General features: G+C 35.5%; 1 protein-coding gene across 1 annotated transcript in view; it reads right to left on the bottom strand.

Moving 5' to 3' along the window:
• Window positions 1-18958, bottom strand: part of LOC121407579 (polycystic kidney disease protein 1-like 2) — a 45541-nt gene extending 26583 nt beyond the window's left edge. Inside the window, exons 1-6 of the mRNA XM_041598720.1 lie at window positions 18746-18958; window positions 15383-15643; window positions 6135-6290; window positions 3958-4062; window positions 3236-3634; window positions 500-1050 (exon numbers count right to left, since the gene is read on the bottom strand). Of these exons, the coding sequence (XP_041454654.1) occupies window positions 500-1050; window positions 3236-3634; window positions 3958-4062; window positions 6135-6290; window positions 15383-15643; window positions 18746-18809 (1536 nt within the window). The 5' untranslated portion in view covers window positions 18810-18958. The remainder of the gene's footprint in view (window positions 1-499; window positions 1051-3235; window positions 3635-3957; window positions 4063-6134; window positions 6291-15382; window positions 15644-18745) is intronic.
• Window positions 18959-21741: the final 2783 nt, after the last annotated feature.

The following is a 21741-nucleotide window of genomic DNA, read 5'->3' as shown; positions in this document are numbered from 1 at the left end:
GGAGAGAGCACAAGACTTATCTTTAAAATAGCCTACCTCAGTCAAGCCTACAGAAAGCGCACCTGGAACATTTATCAAAGGACTTGTCAGATTTTTTATTAAACATTTATCATAATGACAGTGATTCTCAGCCAATCAAAATCAAGGTCATCAGACCTGACAGCTTGTCAGACAATAAATGCTGAAACGCTCCCTACATTAATCATAGGATGAATATTAATCAGATTTAGACTGTCATATTGTCACATCTTCTAACTGATACCCTCAACCCTCCATCTCCATTATTCATTTCTAGTTTACAGTATTCATTCATTACTTTCCCATAAATATGTTTCTTGCAATGTAAATTTAACAGTGTAGTTTGTAAAATTGCACTCAATCAAAATCTAAACAGGATTAAAGCTGAAGTCTTAACTAGAAAAATTATATGCAAATGGAAATGCAAGTGTCAAAATAAACAGTCTTACAATGGTTTAGATGTATAAAGATGGATACTTACTTGAACTGAAAAGGCCAAAATTTGAAATATCTCTGCTGTTATCGTATGAGATCCAATTTCTGAATACAGATGATTTTGAAAGCTGGCAAAAAGTCCCTCCATAGAAGAAGTGCGGTCTATCAAGGGATCTGGGATGTCAGCTAAAGACCAATAAGTTGGGTTTGCAGTCGAGCAAGCACTACCATCAAAACAGAAGGTATAGTTGGAATACTCAACAATGTCATCTGTGAGAAGAGCACACCAAACTTCTCTGCCAGCATAAATATGAGCAGGGCAGAGAATGTTTATTGTGGGAAGTACTGTTGCATTCACAGTAGATGTGAGGTTGTGGGTGGTCCCGACAGCAATTGCATTAATGGCAAAAAGTGAAGATACTGGGAAATTGACAAGCACTGCATCTTCAGAGTAGATTGTATGTTCAATTGATTCACCTGATAGATGGTCTGTGATAGACCAAATAATCTGAGCTGAAAACGGTTGAAAGGGGCCAAAGATAGATGCAATAACAAGGATTGTGTCATTGACCTGGAAGATGTTATCAAGGCTGGATTCTGTGAATATCAAGTAAAAAAAGACAAAAATATTATTACAGCAGCCTTAGATTCAGACTATGTATGATGAACATAATTATGCAGCATATACAGGTTTTTAATTTTTTTTTTTTTTTTTTTTTATTCATTTTCCAACACATGGGCTGGATAGCCCTCTTCAGCCTAGCGGCTGTTCTTCTGAGGGGTCCAGATATTAAAAACATACAAAGTAGATAGATTACAAATGAAAAATACTTTACATACGTGAAAAATACATTGTAGCAAACAATAAAATACAAAAACACATAACAAAAATCATCAAATTATTACCATTAAAAAAATGGGGAAAGGGGGAGGGGGGCATGCAAACAGGGAAGTTAATCCTTGAGGTCATTCAGTACGTTTGATAGGCCTAGAGTGTTTATTTTCCGTCTAAATGTATTTAATGGGGTTTCGAATGGAATGTGTTTTGCAAGGGAATTCCACACCTTTGCACCTCGGAAAAGGAAACGTCTTTTTCCGAATTCGGTTTTGGGCAAATTTAATGTTAAGTGCATATTACCGGATCTGGAATTATAATTGGATTTACGGTAAACAAATATCTCTTTTAAATAATTGGGACCTAAATCATTTAACAATTTATACATTACTATTGCCAGCTGTTTAGTTCGGCGAATCTCTAAGTCGTCAATGTTTAAAGTTGAAAAAATAGATTTAGTTGGAAATAAATAGTGAACTTGTAGAACGGTTCTTAGAGCCCTATTTTGTAAGGTTTGTAATCTTTTACAATTAGTCTTTGAGGTATTTCCCCATACAGAGGCACAATAGTCAAAATATGATTGAATGACCGATTTATAAAATACCATTGCAATTGTTTTACTGATGTAAGGTCTTATCCTCTTAAGAAGATATAAACTTTTTACAGCTTTTGCCTTAACATGCTCTATTTGCTTATTCCAACTAAGATTCTCATCGATGAATACACCGAGGTATTTGCAAACACTTACTTTCTTAATAACCTTTCCATCAATTTTAATGGTAGGATTTTCGATTTCTTGATTCCACTTGCAAAGTCTCTGCTTACTGCCAATTACAATAGTTTCAGATTTATTAATATTAAGTGCTAGTTTGTTGCGTTTTAACCACAACGAGATGATATTCAAATCTTTATTGATTTTTTCATAAACTTGATAAGGGTTAGTACCTGTGTGAAATAAGCAGGTATCATCGGCGTAAAGAGCCAACTGAGTATTTTTCAGTAAGTTAGGTAAATCATTTGTGTACAAACAGAAGAGAATCGGGCCTAATAATGTACCCTGGGGTACACCGCAGGTTACATTTCTAAGGCTGGAAGAAACACCATTGACTTGAGTATATTGTTGTCTTTCGACATGTAAATAATTTTCAAACCATTTCAGGGCTATTCTTTCAAAGCCATACATTTCCAATTTTTTAAACAAAATAGAGTGATCTACACTGTCGAATGCCTTTTTTAGGTCAATCATCACAACTCCTACGATTTCTCCCTTATCAATAGCAGACATCCATTTATCAGTAACATTCAAAAGGGCACTCTGTGTAGAATACCTCGGTCTAAAGCCAGACTGGCATTGTGAAAGGATATCCTTTTCTTCAAGATATTTGTATACCTGATTATAAACAATTTTCTCCATGACCTTAGACAATACCGATATGACTGAGATTGGTCTGTAATTGCTTAAAGAATTTTTATCTCCATCTTTAAATATTGGAGTTACTCGAGCAAGCTTCCACTGTTTTGGAACATAACTAACATTCAGTGACAGATTAATAACATATGTCAATGGAGCTGCAATAATATGGGCAATATAAGGAATAAATCTAGCTGGTATTGTATCGGGTCCAGTTGCCTTGTCACCCGATATTGTGGGATTCTTGTAAAATTCTATTAAATAGAGACAATATGATAAAGAAAGTAACTAATCATATTTGGTTTGTGAACATCAGCAACTATTAATGGTGTTGTTGGGATAAAGTTGACCTTGAAAGTACATTAACTACATTAATGCACTGTAAGTAATTATGGTCACCAAGCAAAAGCGGAGGTAATAATATTTAAGTCCTTTGGAAGCACATAGAGATGTTATATTCATAATGTGATGTGCGCTACACAAGAACTGTTTATTATTATTAATATCATAATGCTCATCACAGCTCGAACTCTTACCATAGTTGGAGTACATAATCAGCTCCACAATAATGAAAGTAGGTTCAATAGTCGGCACCACATGAGCTGACTCTGAAGAAGCAGAAATTGTTGTAGAAGGTTGGGTTGTTGCTTTTCCGGTAGTGCTTGCCGTTGTAGTCCTTGCCGTTGTAGTCCTTGCATGAATAGTAGAAGTTTCATGGACAGCAGTGGTAGCAGATGTAGAGGTGGGAGGAACTGCGGTAGATGCACGATGAGTGGTAGTGGCATGTTGACTTGTCACAGGATGAACAGTACTGTTTACAGCATGGGCTTTTTTGCACACAGAATGATGTGAACTCAAGCACCCCTTCCAAGTCCATTCTCCGTGTGGACTTTTAATTTTAACACAATCACGACTTTCATCTTGATGGCTGTTAGCTATGGAAAAAAATGATATACTAGTATTCTATAGTAATTCTGAGAGCAATAGGAAAAGAAAATGACAACAAATTATTTGATAAGAAATAATTCCTGTACAAAGTTGATTTCTCTGAATGAAATTTACCAATATGACTTGGAAGAGTGAAAGATTTTTTTTTTAAGAAAAAAGTAATCAATACTTTAAAGCAAATCATGTACAGTAGCAACTTTACAAGTATGCTTCACTTACTGGCCAACAAGTTTTGGATTACTATGATATTTGTATCCCAAGCTAAAAAAAAAAGATGAGTCACAGCATTTCCATTAATTCAAATGATTACCAGCAAAATTTTCAAAGTCAATGGGGGTTCCATCTGAAAAAGTAGTATATACTCCTTCACTTTCCACATCAGTTATTCCTATCCATGAATGACTTTCAATGGATCCTGAAATAAAATGGAAAAAATCATATTTGATAGTGAAATTTGGTTAACCTGGAGTATAGATTTTTTCTTAAACTTTAAAGAACACATTTATTTATATTTACACATATGGTTGTAAAAACAATACAGCAATATAGAGAATATAAATTTATATGTGGATATGCCAAAAGGGCTTCCTCAAACCAGCAATGATAAGTTTCTGATGGTTTTCTGCTTTTTATTCAAACAAACTTCATGCTACATACAGGGTCAATTTTTCTTTAAAAATAAACAATTGAAATTTAAGTTTATTTGTTTTGAATGAAAGAAAAAAAAGGAATACATTCAATGTAAAACGATATTGATTTTTTTCATTTTTTACTGATTCTATAATAAAACTCAACATAAACATACATGTAGATCCATCATGTTTGAAGTAAAGCTTTGAAATTGGGGACTAGAATGTTGCAGAATCTACTTAAAAGTCAAGTCCAGAGTTAAAAGTGAAATTGACAAATGGTAACATAATAATATAAGTTTTATGTATATTCACAGTGGACTGGAAATATTGTATATTCAGACCGTAAAAGGGGACAATGACTTTAAGTAGCCATGAAAAAGAAGCATGTGTCACTAAATAAAACATATAAGTTCAAGGATGTGGTGTATATTGACTTCAAAATGGATGTTCTAGTACAAAAGGATTATACAGGCATATTTCATTAAACAGAAAATGCAAGCACCAGAAATGATGAACACACAGGCCCTAAGCACATTATGTTCCATAAAGTTATGAAAAAAATATTTCTTATATAATATATATATATGTATATATATTGCTCAAGAAAAATTAACAGGTTTTAGGCTTTCGTGTGCTTTTCAACCAGCCTCAAGACCATGATGTCATGCTGTGTTAGAAGCAGGGGCAGATATCTCTCCCAAAAGGTAGGGGGGACAAGAGGCTAGAAAATTTGACAAGCAAAAAAAAAAGTTATCCCCCCAAATTTAAGGTGATTTCGACGAAAATAAATTTGACAAGCAAAAAAAAAAAAAGGTTATCATCCAAAAAGTGAGGTCATCTCGTCCTGAAATACATGTTTTATTTTGAATGATTTTTTTCTTACCATCATAAAAGACCACAAATAGTAGAATAGAATAGAATAGAATTTATTGACTCTTACGACCCCCTTCTGGGGTATGAGAGTACAACACATTTACATGACATGATAATGATACAAAAGAAAATAATGTATACAAACATATGAGTAGGAGGGACATTTGATATTGTGTCCCCCTGGGATTTCCGCCCATGGTTAGAAGCATTGAGATTCTATAGGTTTGTACACAGAAAAACTTTTCTCCTTTTTTTATTACGAATTTGATTTTTTCATTCATTTACAGAAGAAAATGGCAGAGACAATTATTCAGCTCTCAGATAGATGGCAACCTACAACTCTTCACTAGTCTTTGTGATTTTTTTGTTTGGCTTGTATTGGGTCTAAATTGCTATATTACTTGGTCAGGAAACATTCTTATACATAATCTGAATGCAGATAGAACCGGAAAGCTGCATCAAAAGCAAAGGCAATAAAATATGGCAAAAACTAGTCTTAAGCTGCAGATTTTATCAATCAACCTTGCAGGAAAATATATTTATATCTCTATGTGATAGAAGCAAAGAAAACAAAATGTGTAATCTGAAAGCAGAAAAAAATCACCTGGTTTTCCTATATACAAAACTATGGTATCACAATGCTTCTAACATGACATCAAGGTCTTGAGGCCTGTGGAAATCACAAGAAATCATATTTTTGAAGCAGATAATTGGAGCTATTGGTAAGCAAATACTCAGCTGGTAAGCAGTGAAAATGCATGAAGGCTGCATTTGCTGTGTTTAGTGGTTTACAAGCTTTTGATTGGTATATCATTTGTCATTTGGGTGTTGTGTCTGGGTATTCCAAAAATTGTATTGCTTTCATGAAGTTTCATTCTAATCTCTTAAATAGTGACAGGCATATTTTTATAATACTTTATCACTATGCTTGCTCTCTCTCTCTCTCTCTCTGTTTCCCTTTTGCTTCACTCATAATTCTTACCAAGTATGAATGAATTCTCCTCTTCACTATGTATGCTGGCTAAGTCAGCACCAAATCCAGAACAATATTCTCTTGCTGACTCCCAAGATTTCCAACTTTCCTTGAAAAGATAACAGTTTCTGTCATTATAAACCCAGTCAGTTTCACAGAGAGAATCTGAGGAAAAAGAGATTGGGGAATAGGGTTGATATGTATTACTTGACAATTTTTCCATAAAAATGACAAAGATAAAATATTATTACGACAATCAATTTCATTATACATTAAATAAGGACACAAATAATTGAGGATACAGTGAACTGTTCAATCATAAAAGGGTTAGCTGATGGTTGAAGGTTTGCATGGTGGTATAAACAATCGCAGAAATGGTTTAAGCTACAACATGTGTAGAGTCCAGAAAGGACAAAGAGAAAGTGAATAAAAGTAGAAGTGAAATGGAGAGAAGACAAAGTGGAGGCTAAAAAGTAAAGTATCTATTTGGAATTGAGTGTAGTTCTAAAAAGAACTGTAAACCAAAAAGATTAGAAAGCTTGCAAAGTAGGAGAGATGAGAGGCTGGCTTGAATTTGAGAGAGACCTGAGTAGATGAGAGGAAGATGTATGTATGTATGTATGTATGTATGTATGTATGTATGTATGTATGTATGTATGTATGTATGTATGTATGTATGTATGTATGTATGTATGTATGTATGTATGTATGTATGTATGTATGTATGTATGTATGTATGTATGTATGTATGTATGTATGCATGTATGCATGTGTGTATGTGTGTGTGTGTGTGTGTGTGTGTGTATGTGTGTGTGTGTGTGTATGTATGCATGCATGTATGTATTGTTCTAACTTAATCTTTGCTTTGTTAGAAACAAGTTTTAACACAAAATAATACTGATCAACTTGTCCATTCCCTCATGTCTACTTGTTTTGATTTTGATAACTCCCTACTCAGTTTTCAGACCTCCCAATCCATTCAACTGGAAAATAGGGCTTTTTTTTAAATATGGGAAAGAAACTATATTTCCCATTGGATTGTTCAGTAAAGTTATTACGAAAAATAGTATGGAAAAAGTGCTAAGAATGGTGAAAGTTAATGATCCTTCCTTCAAATTGAGAGTGGTTGACAGAGCCGAGTCTTCCTCAACAAAGGACATCAAACACTAATAAGCCTTCAGAATTCTGCACCTTAACACAAATCTAACAAAGAAAGCTTTTGACAAAATGCCTGTTCCTCAGTCTTTTTACCTTTGATGATCTTCAAATGATTTTGGTTTTCCCCTGTCATAAGAGGACGTCTTATCAGAATAAAAAATTCCTGGAGATGCATATATAAAAAAATACATACTTTTTCTCAGATATATACATAAATTTGAAATAAGATGGTGCCATCTGATCCTATGCAAAATTTTCACTAACAATTGTAAGAGGCTGTGAAAAGTAACCATTGAATAGCAGGGGAAAAAATACTTGGGGCTTTGGGAGAATTTGCCCTGAAAAGACCAGAGAGCCCTGGAAAAACTAGAACTATCACTGAAGGTGATTAATACCCCCACAGTATGCCATTACCATGGCAACAGTTTCAAACACATGGAGAAAATATGTCTTGCCTAGTATTACCCCAAGACCACTGTGTGAGCCAAATATCATGAGAGAAGTTAAAAACTTGTGAAGTAGTTCGAACTGCAAGATTTTTGCCTGATCTTTTGACATATAATATGTTGCTACCAGAGGCGTCGATTATGGGGGGGCAGGGGAGGTGATCGCCCCAACAATGAAAATATTGGGGGGGCAAACATATCGTTTTGCCCCCCCAATAATTCCGCATGTGCTAAAATAAAATAAGATTGTAATGTTACAGAGAAATCAGCAAGCAAGATTGAGATACAACTCTTTCTTCGTCTAAAATCGTGGTCAAAATGTCCACTTTTCAGATTGGAATATCAAAAATTTCGGCTCGCGCTTCGCGCTCACATCATTTCTGTAACAAAAACCCATACTTTCCATGATTAAATAGGTGAATATGGTCCCGTTTTCAGTTCTAAACCTCAAAAGAACTCGCACTTTGATTTGCAATAATCTTTTGTTGGAGATATATATCTTGTTCTTTATTAAAAACGTCTATTAAACTCAACTTTTTTTTCAGATCGAAATATCAAAATTTTCAGCTCGTGCTTCGCGCTCGCATTAATCTGCTGGCGAGATATGTATATATATATATATATATATATACATGTATATATATATATATATATATAATATATACATATATATATGTACACACATATACCGTATAGGCATATGTGTGTGTGTGAGTTAGTTTGTTTTGTCTGATCGAGCACCTTTGGAAAATTTATTCATGATTTTGCCCCCCCAATCTGAAAAATGGATCGACGCCCCTGGTTGCTACCATGGCAATAAGATTTCCAACACAAGGGAAAATATGCCATGCACATCTATAACTCAAGACTAATGGGTGAGCCAAATTTCATGGGAATAAGTTGAAAACTGATTTCATTTTTCATTTCATTTATTTTTTCCATTTCCAACAATCATTTACATTTACAATAGTTTTGTTACATACATCTTGATATAATTATAATCAATAAAACAAAGAAACTTATTATGTATAATACTCAAGATAACAGGTCGGAAACGGAGGAGGCTGCTAAAAAGCGAAGCTTGTAGGATGCAGCCTCCTATAACATACGTATGAAGAATATAAACAAAACACAAACACAACATGGTAGAAATTTGAACGTAAACTATCTGAATGAATAGTTTAAAAGAATAAAAAGAAAGAAATAGAAATGAGAGAAAATAGCAAGATCAGTGGTCTCCAGATTCTTGCCCCAACACTCACAGCGAATTTACGGATCAACAGGAAAACGAAAAATATCATATTTCACAGCTCGTAGTGCTGAGTATATATATATGAAAAGTATAATGTATGAGTGATGAAGAGTTAAAAAAACTAACGAGTATCTTGGAGAAACTTTTTCAACTTAAATTTAAAAGAATTTAGGCTTGGGGAATCTTTGATAGTATTATCAAGAGTGCCCCAAAGTCGAGGGCCTTCGAAAGTGAAGATGGATTTGGCAAGAATTGTCCGGGGTAGAGGAAAATGAAATTCCTCGGATTGACGTGTAGGATATTTATGAATAGTTTTGTTTTTATTAAATGAAGAATCAAAGATTGATGGTAGCATATTATTATTTAATTGATACATAAATTGACCCAAGTTATATTGATATAATGTTTTTACTTTTAAGATTTTATTGTCAATAAACAATTGGTCTGTGTGGGATCTCCAGGACATATTAAAAATAACGCGCAATGCCTTTTTCTGTAAAAGTAATATTCGTTCTAGATATGATGTATGTGTATTTCCCCAGACAATTATCCCGTAGTTTAGATAGGGTAAAATTAATGTTGAATAAAGCATTTTTAGGGAGGAAGTTGGAAGAAAAAACTTGACCTTATTTATAACACCAATATTGCGTGATATTGTACGGCATATAAAATCAATGTGTGTTTTCCAAGATAAATTGTTGTCTACTATCAGACCTAAAAATTTTGTTGTAGTGACCACTTCAATGTCAGCGTTGTCCAATTTAATATCGTATGGTAATTTATCTAAAGAATTGCTGAAAAGCATACATTTCGTTTTTTTGACATTGATTGACAATTTATTAGATCTTATCCATTGTACTAGCTTCTCCAGTTCAATGTTCAATATATTGACTAAAATATCGGGATTAGGATGAGAATAAAGTACATTTGAATCATCTGCAAAAAGAATATAAGATAACATTGTCGAAGAATTGTGAATGTCATTTATATAGATCGAAAATAAAAGTGGGCCCAGTATGCTGCCTTGAGGAACACCCCAATTAACCTTTAGTGGAGAGGAATTTTGTTCGTTTATGTTAACAAACTGTTTACGGTTTATTAGGTAATTCCTGAACCACTCCAAGGCCTTTCCTCTGATTCCGTAATTTTCAAGTTTGTATAGTAGTATTTCATGATTTATAGTGTCAAAGGCCTTGGAGAGGTCCAGAAAAACACCTACTGTATGTTCAAAGTTATCAATAGCTTTTGTGATTTTTTCAACAAATGAAAGAGTGGCATGAGAAGTACTATGCTTTTGGCGGAATCCAAATTGAAAATCAGAAATTATGTTATATTTATTCAAAAATTCTAATAGTCTTGTATATATCACTCTTTCTAGAATCTTTGATAGAGTAGGCAATAAAGATATCGGTCTATAGTTACATACATTATTCTTATCTCCTTTTTTGTACACTGGTATTACCTTAGATATTTTCATATTGTCGGGCACGACGCCATTAATTAAGGATAGATTAAATATGTGTACTAAAGGATCAACAATATATTCAATGACATTTTTTAATAAAATATTATCAATACCATCATGACCACAACTCTTTTTGTTTTTTAAGTTATTCACTGTATCTATTATTTCATTCCTATGTACTGGTAATAGAAAAAGAGAATTAGGATTTGGTCGGTGAGTGAAATCGGTAAATTTCTTTTGTGTTAATGGTATATTGTCGGCTAGATTTTTTCCGATCTGTGAAAAATATTGATTGAATATGTCAGCTATCCGGGCAGAATCATGAATTTCGATATCATTGTGTTTTATTGTTTTTATGTTCGATTTTACGCTATACTTATTCAAGGCATTGTTTATAGTTTGCCATGTTTTTCTTATATCATGCTTGAAATGAATTAATTGGTTTGTGAAGTATTTTCGTTTTTCGCTGCGCAAAATTTTTGTAAGGGTATTTTTATACATGGTGTATTTGCGATGCGACTTCTCTGAACGATTTATTTTGTCGGCATAGTATAAGTTGTTTTTACGATTTATTGACCGTAATATTGATTTCGATATCCAAGGAAGTCTTGGACTCTTTTTATAATTGTAGCATTTATTGACTAGTGGTACGTGTCTATCTAAGTGTGTGGTTAAATTTTTAATGAATATATTATATGCAGTATTGGTATCTTGCGAACCGAACACCTCAGACCAGTCGGTGTCTTCTAGACCTTCTTTCAACCTCGCTATATTATTTGGCGTTACTTTTCGGAACTTATGCTGCGGGGAATGATTTTTTGTTAACCTAAACGGGACTCTTGAAAATATCGGAAAATGGTCTGAGATATCAGATAAAATAATTCCCGACTCGGGTAAAGGAGTAACATTACAAAAAATATTATCAATAAGGGTTGCAGATTGGTTAGTAACCCGGGTTGGTTTTGTAATTAATGGTAAAAAAGATGAGGATATCATTATGTCCAAAAATTCTTGTGAGGCATTATGATTAGTATTAGATATGTCTATGTTGAAATCTCCTGCTATATAACAATCTTTATTTATAAAAACTGGATTTCGTAGAAAATCTTGTAAGTATTCTAAAAAAATATGTGAGTTGGAGTTGGGAGGTCTATAAAATACCGCTAAAATAATGTTTTTAGATTTTTGGATTTGAATTTCAATAACGATAGATTCAGCAACGGCATTGAAAACTGATGAAGTATGAACCGCAAAATTTTTACCTAATTTGGAGTGCATATGTTGTTAAAGCCCCCTCACATCTGACCAAATGAAGGCAGACGAAGGGTGACCAATGGGACAAATGCACAAAATGCACGCAAATTCATCAAACTCAAATAAAATTTCCATCAAATCATGCGATCAGTAACCATTGTCGAATTTTATCAACGAACGGTAAGCAAAGGATAACAATTTTTTTTGCTCACCTCTTTGAGTAAATTGCAGTCGAAGGCGAGCGAAGGGTTGATATAACCCAATCAGACGAACGAACAGTGAGCAATGGTTTGATATGGCGTGCGATTAGAAACGAAGACAAGGACATTCTTATACGTGTGCACTCCTTGGGTGTAAAAAAGCAACCAGATTCATCTGGATTTCAGTATGGCCAGAGAAGTCATCCACGTAACATGCCTACAGTGAAAGGACAAGGCAAAGGCAGAGGGAGGTATGAAAGACTGCATCTACCGCCTACCGGGAAAAAATCCACAACCTCGGGATGCTCACAACCACAGTCTGAAGTGCCGCCTCCTCCTGACAGTCCCACAGACTCACGATCTACCGGTCTACAGTCACAGCCACGGTCATGGTCTCCTACGCCCACACGGTCTCCAACACCGCCTCTACACCAAAATCAAGAGGATACCGCCAGTAATGTCAGTGGTGATGATGAGGCACCAACTAGGCACCAGCACAGGGTAATATTATAATTTGCTAAACAATTATTGAAAGCTTGTGATGTATCTATTACAATAATTTATCATATTATATTATATATAAGCTTTTTTCTACATGTCTTTAATAGTCAGTGTGGTGGCAAGAAGAAACAGGTGGCAGAAAGAGGAGGGACAGCAATGGGAGGTCAAATTATAGAAAGGATATTCATTCAGGAAATGAGGAGGGGATGGTTGAGTTCCTCCAAGACCATTGGTCCCTGTGGGACATTCGCAACAAAGACTAAGTAAACCGGGACGTCACCAGTCTTTGTTGCAGCAATAATCCCAGTCTGTCCAGGTCTCAGGTAAATATATCATACCATAATAGTCACAAAAAGTTAAGAATCATCTGTCATTTATGATAAGTTGATGAAATGTTAAGCTGTTATTAATTCCAGGCAAAAAAAAGAGAGCCATAAGTCTCTGAATATGTTTATAAAACATTGATTTTACATGCTGAGTATAATTTTTTGAGTTTGCATCCCATTCAACTTGTCCATGGATGTTCAAATTACTCCCTTTTATGAATGTTTGACCCAATGCATCTGACAGAAGATTGTGTAAAGTAAGCGATGAGACACATGCAATACAACAAACTTTGCTGAACAGTTATCATTAGGTCTTCAATAAAATGTGGTTACACATACATGGTAACAAGAAGTTACAGAACAGAATTTACTTGTGATCCTTAACTTTTTGTGAGTAGTTTATTTCAATGCAAAACACTGAATAACCCATATGATATAAATATAATACAATATTTTTGTACATTCCAGTCACTGATATCGAGGGCTGGTGGAAGAGGATGAGGGATATGTTCACCAAGCTGGCAAAGACCAAGTCTGGTGATGCTCTGGAGGATCTGCCCTATAAGCAAAACTAGATTCTCACCAAGTTCGCATTCCTGTGGGAGAGACCCACCACAAACCTGGATCCTGTGAAAAGTGTAAGTATTATAATGCTACAGATAACATTTCGTGGACATCCAACAATGTGGTTTATTCTGTCACAATAGCAAACCCTACATTAGCTGATCACCAAAACAAAGAAATAAGATGCCAAATGTCCACCTAATTTTACATATAGAGTTATATCTAAACTATATACATGAATTTATTATGTTATGTTGAATAATTGTTTATAAATAGTTTTCATATTTCATATATTTCTGCTTCATTTGCCATTAATCTTTTCAGATAAAGTAGATCATAGATGCCAATGCTGGGGATCTAGCCACTGCAGTGAGAGAGAGAGAGAGGCTGCAAAACAGGGAAAAGAAGCTGCCAAGAAGCAGGGCAAGGGCAAGTCCAAGGCAAAGAAGCAGAACAAGGACCCGGAGGAACTAGACCTGGAAGCCCTGCAACAGGTTGCTGCTGAAAGCGCCACCACTTTGGCTGCAATCAAGGAATCCATCGCCAAAGCTACAGAGCCAAAGCCAATGAACTCCATCGGCAACTTTGGTATCTACATGTACCTCATCAGTGAGATGCAGATGATGTCTTTCTGATAAATTTTCTTTAACAACGATTTCTATTCATATAATACACGCATTTCCCCTCATTTTCACTTACCATTGACGAGAACTAATGTTGCTAAAAAATTCATTTTTTTCAAAGGTCTACTCATTTGGGATAACCTTCGTTTATAAACCTTCCTTTCTGTTTTCAATAGGAGACTAAAATCAAATTTATTTTTAACTACACTACTTGATTCATTTTCTATATTACAGGCTTTATCGTTACTTTGCTTATGTTACATATTTTGTTTTTTTAGGTGTTGTATATTGTAAGTTTTTTTTTTATAATTTGTATTTTGTTAGAACTATTGGTAGCAGCACCAATAAGGCTTCTCTGCCTTCTAAGCTGTCTCCTCATTCCATAAATTATTTCTATTTCTTGTTTATTCCAATACGTTTGTAAATGTTATTTTTAATATATGAATGAAATAAATGCATATGAATGAGTGAATGAATGAATAAATGAATGAAAGGGCCGGTACAAGGTCTTCAAGAGGGAGGTACAGGTTCTCCTCATTTGAAGTTCTACTGCAGATGAGGAAGAGGACGAGGAGAGACCAGCACGAACGCCTAAGAAGTCAGCAACAGCTCAGAACTCGCCAAATTATTCGTCTGGTCATGCGCTCACATTCGCAAACCATAGTTTGTCTTAGTATCTCTTAGCCGTGTCTTTGTGTATGTATCGCTATTAAAATTTAGTAAAAGTTTGTATTGGTTTCCCTTCGCATAGAAGATGGCAAACTAAAATCTGTTTGTCATAGTATCTTCGTTTACATGCGCAACTCATATTTTGTCATCGAGTTGCTTCGTTAAGGGTTCTTTCGAGATTGGTCTACTTTGGCAAAAGCGCGATGAGAGACTCTGCGCGACAATAACACACAAACAATAACAAACGATTACCGCAGACTAAATAAGAGATGTGATTTCAAACTGATGAACAACAATTTAATTCAGAAGGTGTATGAACCCAAACACGAAGGGTAAATATGATTCACTATCAGACGGTTACTATTGAAAACGATTTAAAAAATGCCTTTCACCAGCCATCGCAAGGCAGATTTCAGGCAATATGGTTAGGTGTAAGGGGGCCTTTACAACGGCAACTCAATTTCCGACACACACAAAATACATATCTTGGACATCTTTATTTCAAACCGATGCATGAGCCAAATTTCATGAGAGTTGGTTAAAAACTGAGGAAGTAGTTCTAACTGCAAGTATTTTACCTTATTTTGGCCATAATATACTGTTACCATGGTGAAACAATTTCCGAAACATACAAACAATGTGTCTTGCACATCTTTACCCCAATACAATATGTGTGCCAATATCCAATAGGGTCTATTACAATTAACTAAATTGGGCTGGTGAGCAAAAAAAGTAGCCCCAGATTTTATCTTTATCCCTGAATAACAAACTAGAAAAGACTCATTAGGTTTAGAGGTACCTTCACATGTGTAGGTGATATTTAGATACTTCTGAGTTCCTGGGCATGGATCCCCGAAAAGATTATTTCCAGCTTCCACTGTGCATTGTGACTGATCATTGCAGAAAACCAATGCAGGGGCCACATCCAAGACACAATCAGTTGTGTAGCTCAAGCCACAAGTGGATGCATCAGTTCGCCCATAGACAGAGGATGAGATACTGATAAGATTTTCACCACAGTCTATTACTCCATCTTGGTTCTCACAAATAATCTCAGTCTCTGTATTTAACAAAAACAAAACAATCGCAAACAAGCCTTAGATTTATTTATAGGGCAAAGCCACTTTTCTAGAGGGCACATATCTTCTTTTGCTTCTTGTTCTTCTACCTCTCTTGCTTCGGAGATTAGCAGATAGATCCTGCGTATCAATGCACAACAAATTTCCATGGCCAAGCCCATTCGCCATTGGGGGAAAAAAATCATATTTCAAGTTTGGCTGCATTCTCAATCTAAAAAAATAGTATGAAAAAATTACTATGATATTAGCTTTTTCAGGTAAAGATGAGTGCAAGTGATCAAAGCTTTTTAATAATAATAATAATAATGATACATAGGATTTATACAGAGTCTTTTCCATTTTGACTAAATGTTCAACGCTCTTAGATTTGAAGAGAGCAAAACGTATTATAAGTGAAGAGTACTTAGAGAAGTACAAGAAAAGATACATTATAATTGAAGAAAAATTTCTGTCTTCAATTCAGACCTATTTTAATGGGCAGCAAGTCTCAGTGATTTTACACTCTGCATTCTGTATTTGAGATTTCATTGCAGTATCTTCCCAATTTCACTTCAGAATCAAGACTTTCTCATGTGAAATGTGACACAATTCAAAAGAGTGAGATCATGAGCTATCATGATTTCAAATGTCCTTCTGAATCAAGCAAGCTCGGTTCAGCAGTCTTTTTTTCAGGTTCTCAAGACCAACACCATACTTGAAATCACCTTTGTGTTCCGTACATGTCTAAAGGGGCATCGCAAGAAACTTGCAATCAATTGCAAACTTGTCTAGTTTTGTTCCCGAAATCAAGCATATGCCATGCAATTAATTGCAAATTTGCAATTTTGATTGCTAATCTGCTACATGAAACAAGGAGAGTAATCTGATTTGCTATAATTAAAAGTGATCAACAAATTTTAAAATTGCAGCAGAATATTTGCAATTGATTGCAAATATTTTCTTGCAACACCCCCTAGGTCTCCAAAAAAATTTAGTCTAGATCCTGATGACGTTAAAATTTTAACAAACTTCATATAGATCTAGATTTATTTAGAGTCTAACTTAATGTTAGATCCATCCTAGGTTTATGCCTCTGATTTTAGATTAGAAACATGAAGACAAATGATTGACGAACCCGACGTCTGCTCTTAGGCATAAATTTTTTTGGATTTTACATGTAGATCTAGGCCTAGATCTAGTCTGCTATGCAGACTCCTTGAATCAGCTGTGGTACACACACTGCAGATGTGGGTCTACATTTGTAGACTAGCCTAGATCTACGATGTAGGTCTAGACTAGAACCCCTATATCTAGATCTACTTTGAAAAACTGGTAGACTAATGAGGGTATTCTTAAATATTTTTTTTCTGGCTCTTCTAACGTTAGATCTAAAGTTTGTTTCTCCTATTGAAAGTGAGATTTTATGAGATATCGAAGAGGGTGAGGCAGCAAACACTTTTCCCCAGGTCTAGATCTAATGTAAACCAAAAGCTTCACTCTCTGTTATATTGTTTGTTCCACTGAACTCTGTTGGCTCCACTCACCAATTACAGAGACCAGAGTTATAACTCAATCTGTACAGGGACTCAATAATGGCCATATGTTTACATATTAAGTTTGGATAAACCAGGGAAGTGGGAGTTGAGCGACAGCCGAAGTAAGTCACTCTTTTTTTCCTTCTAAGTTTAATTTTCCCGTTTTGGTGCATATCAGGCCAAAACTTTATGTTGGTCCAGTTCTTTTTATATATTTTTATATAAAGAAAAAATTAAAGAGCCCTGTCAGGGGATTTTGCATTGTTAAGCCCCTATAATGGCGGCTGCAAGATCGCGAGCTGTGTACGAGGAGAAATTGAAAAAAAATTTCAAAAATGTTGAAAAACTCCACGAAAAAAAAACGGCTGCCAGGTGTCTAACTCTATGGCTTAGCAGACCCTACCTCTGGCGAAGGTTCGGCACTACACTTCACTACCGCTAAACTCTGCTCCACCTATCTAACTAGTTAGGTCGAGCGGAGGTAGTGGAGCCTATTCCGAACTCTTGCCTGAGGTTAACCATTAACCAAGGGAGCCCAGGAAAGGGCTTACCGTGTATTTAGCCATAGACACAGGACTAACTGTTAAGCAGAGATGCCAAGTTCAAAGACCAGCTATGCGTGAGATTTTTCTGTGAATCTGAGTGAGATCACAGACATTGTGTACAATGTATGGGAATAGGCTGTGATAGTAGCGTGAGACAGAGATTTGAGGGGATGAACAAGAGTCCAAAATGCTCGAGTCTCACGCATAATGCGTGAGACTGTCTTGGTAGCTCTGGTTCAGGTAAAAAAGTTCTGTCGCGATACCTCTCCTAATTCTTTCTAAATTCATAACAAAATGACAGATCGAGATTTTGTAGAAAAAGTCTAGATTTTTCGCTTTTTTGACAGAGGTTCCAGAATCCAGTCGACTGGAAGTGGAACCTCAAAAAACGTCTGTGCCTCGATGTCAAGATACATTACTGCAACACGTTCTAATCGTGGTAGGCCTAAGTGCATAATTTCTGTTTTCACAATTCAGTTTGATAAATATTTTGACCATAAATTAGCCTAGTCCCTTGTCTATATGATCAAATACACGGTAAGCCCCTGGCCTGGGCTTCCTGGGTAATAGCCTGAGCCTGAGGTAAAACAAACCCCAGCCCCGCGGCACAGTGCATGCCGTGGGATTGGACCCTGGCCTTTGGATTGGACTTACACATACAGCATTTTTAATGCCCTATTCCGAAGAATTCAGGAAATTTCCTTTAATTTGATGTATGATTTTGCTTTGATCCAGCCGGGGGGATTTAAAGTCAAGAAATAAGGCACTTTTGGGCTTCTGGCCGCTCACCTATATTAAGACTAAGTGCATAATTTCTGTTTTCACAATTCAGTTTGATAGATATTTTGACCATAAATTACCCTAGTCCCTTGTCTATGGCAAAATACACGGTAAGCCCCTGGGCTTCCTGGGTAAGCCTGAGCCTGAGGTAAACTAAAACTAAGTTAAAAACAAACCCCAGCCCCGCGGCACAGTGCATGCCGTGGGATTGGACCCTGGCCTTTTGGCTTTGGATTGGACTTACCTGCGCCAGCGGTGTTGACGTCCACCTTAACGATGAGCAAAATGAAGAAAGCAACATTCCACATGGCAGTAGAACACTCCACAACGCACTACGAAATGATGAGCAATGTCGTTTTCCAGGCCAAGATATGTGTTTGCACACTATCTGCAGTACTTTCAAACCAAATGTTAGTGTTAGTTGTTGTGGTCCAAAACACCAATTGACAAAATCTTGATCCGGTAATTTGATTCACGATATAGCATGCATTATCGATTTTGACGTGAAATTTCGATCGATCGTTGTTGATCGAGATCGAGGGTGTGTGTGTGATTGGCGGTGATTGGTCCAAAGTTTCTGGTTGTTTCCGCCGAGCTCGAGCCTCGGCCTTAATGCAGGGGCGAATCTAGACAGCTGGCAGCCGTCTGTTTCGAGGAGTTTTTTAACATATTTTTTTTGACTGAAGCCAACGAAGTTCAGCTGAACAACCAACAAAACAGAGACCGAAGCTTTTGGTCTAGGGCGAATCCAGCCTTCGCCAATAGGGAGGGGGATTTTTTTTCAGCCATATTTTCCCCGATAGGCTGCTCGAAGATGATTTTTGGTTTCTTTGAAGGGGTAGTCCTAATAGTCACTTCTTAGCTTTATTTTAACGTAAATATATAATATCTATATATGTATATATAATTATATGATGCGAGCGCGAAGCGCGAGGCTAAATTTTTTGAAATCTTATGTATTTTTCCTAAAATTTGAACATTCTGGGCAATGTTTGTTATCCTGAAAAAGACGTGTATGCAACTTAATAATTACAACGAACGCGTTGCGCGAGCAGGAATGAATTGATGGAAAAGGTACATGTTAAAGACTGCATGCAGTTAGCAATGAAGACGTTACATATTTTTTAAAAAATTCAAATAATGCGAGCGCGAAGTACGAGCTGAAGTTTTTGGACACTTTTACCGATAGAATGGAAATTCTAAGCATTTTTTTAATTCAAGCACAATAGGTATACAACTAAACAATTGATGCGAGCACTAAGTGCAAGCGGAAAATTTCGAGATTTAGACCTACTGAACGAGACACTCTATTCATGTTATGTAAACCATGAAAAGGATGAGTAATTGGGGATCTTCCTTACATTAATAATGCGAGCGCAAAAAGGACTGCTTGCACTTAGCCATGAAGACGTTACATATTTCAACAATCAAATAACGCGTGCGCAAAGCGCGAGCTGAAAAAAATTGACATTTCTACATAAAGAATGGAACATTTTAATAATTTTATGTAACCGTTTGTTCCCCCAAAATATTTTTTTTTTGGGGGGGCAAGTGCCCCCCCCCCCCGCTTCCGGCGCCCTTGATTCGTGAACACATCACTGATTCTCTATTCTCATATTTTCCCTATCTTTCTCCCTTTTCTTCCAATCCCCCTCTCTTAAATTTCTGCCCGTCTGTCTCGCACTCCCTGTTTTTCATGATGTAAATGTATTTTTTAACTCTTACTCTGGGATTGCTCTCGATAAGCGTCCTTGGCTTCTTTGGCAATTCCTACATATTCAGATTACATATTTTGTTCTTCTTTTGTTGTTTTTGTATTTTGGTAGCTTTTGATACTGGTATCAATTGAATTATGCTTTATATACTATTTATAAATGTTTCGCTGGAAAAGAATCTAAAAGGAAAATAACGATTCAAAGGCTGTTTAATATATTGTTTTACCTATTAAGATATCGTTTACAGATAGAAGAAAATGTGAAATCCAGAAAACGATGTATTTCCCTCCAGAAATGGAGGCAAATGTTAGCTCTGTGAACATATTTTGTTTGATGAATAAAGAAGACCAGCAATGGTTATTTTACCCAAAAAAAAATGTATTTTGTCATTTTTAATTAATTCTTGTTTGTATTTTTATTATGTTTTTATATTGTACAATTTGAATTTGAATATGGAAATAAATGAATTGAATTGAATATCCCTGACATAGCAGTCATGGTCAAATAAGTGGAAATGACACACAATGATCTATAATTGTCTTAGGCGTTCGTTCATTTATGTTTATTTTTTATTAGAACACATTTAATCAGGTAAAAAGATCAGCATAAAACTGTTTTTCACCAATGACTTGATGAAAACATAAAGAACAAAAATCATCATATCATACATGAAAATAAAGTAAAAAAATCTAGATCAAAGATAATACTTGGTAACATAAATAAACAAATATTGTTACTTAAATGATAATATGAATCAAACGAAAATATTTTAAGTTATCAAAAGGGAACTGTTAGTAATTAAAAACTACTAATTGCATAATTTATTCGCTGATAAAAACACTGAAAAATTAATAAATTGTTCAATACAAGCATTACATATTTCTTTGCTAATCATTTAAATATATTAAAAATTGTAATCTGAGGAAAAGGAAAAGTAATGGTAAATTTGTACACATACGAACACATCCACTCTAACAGTCCACATTTAAGATGACGTCATGAAATCTTCGGCAGAGAGTAAGCCATGCGTTTTCAACGTTAGAGAAATTGATTTATTTTTTCTAAAGAAAACGCTCTGACTGGAAGTTGTGAAAGTGTATACTGTGAACCTGCCATAGTTACATTCCGTAACGTATTAAATGTCAATTCCCTGCTATAATGAAAACAGTCACACAGTTTGATCACAGTGAGTTCATATAGTGGATTTGTGAAAATATTCACACTGTTAAAATGCTCAAATTAAAGAATTTTAAGATATTTTCTCACTGTGGACACCTGGACAGTGTGACTGTTCACAGCCGTGTTCACATGGTCGACTATTTGAATACATGATTCACTCTGTTGAAATGCTCAAATCTAACAGTGTGCGGGTGATTTCACATAGTGTTCCACACTGTGAACACATAGTGTTCCACACTGTGAACACTCTGTGGCACACACTGTGGGATATTGTGTTCTCTCCAGTAAGGCCAAGAATGTTGCATTATGAAGATTTAAAGTACACTGCAAAAACTCCGGTGTTGAT

This window comes from Lytechinus variegatus, chromosome 2 (genome assembly GCF_018143015.1).
Source record: "Lytechinus variegatus isolate NC3 chromosome 2, Lvar_3.0, whole genome shotgun sequence".
NCBI classification, from domain to species: Eukaryota; Metazoa; Echinodermata; class Echinoidea; order Temnopleuroida; family Toxopneustidae; genus Lytechinus; species Lytechinus variegatus.
Note: the sequence above shows the minus strand (reverse complement) of the source record. Positions and strands in the feature narration are given on the sequence as shown.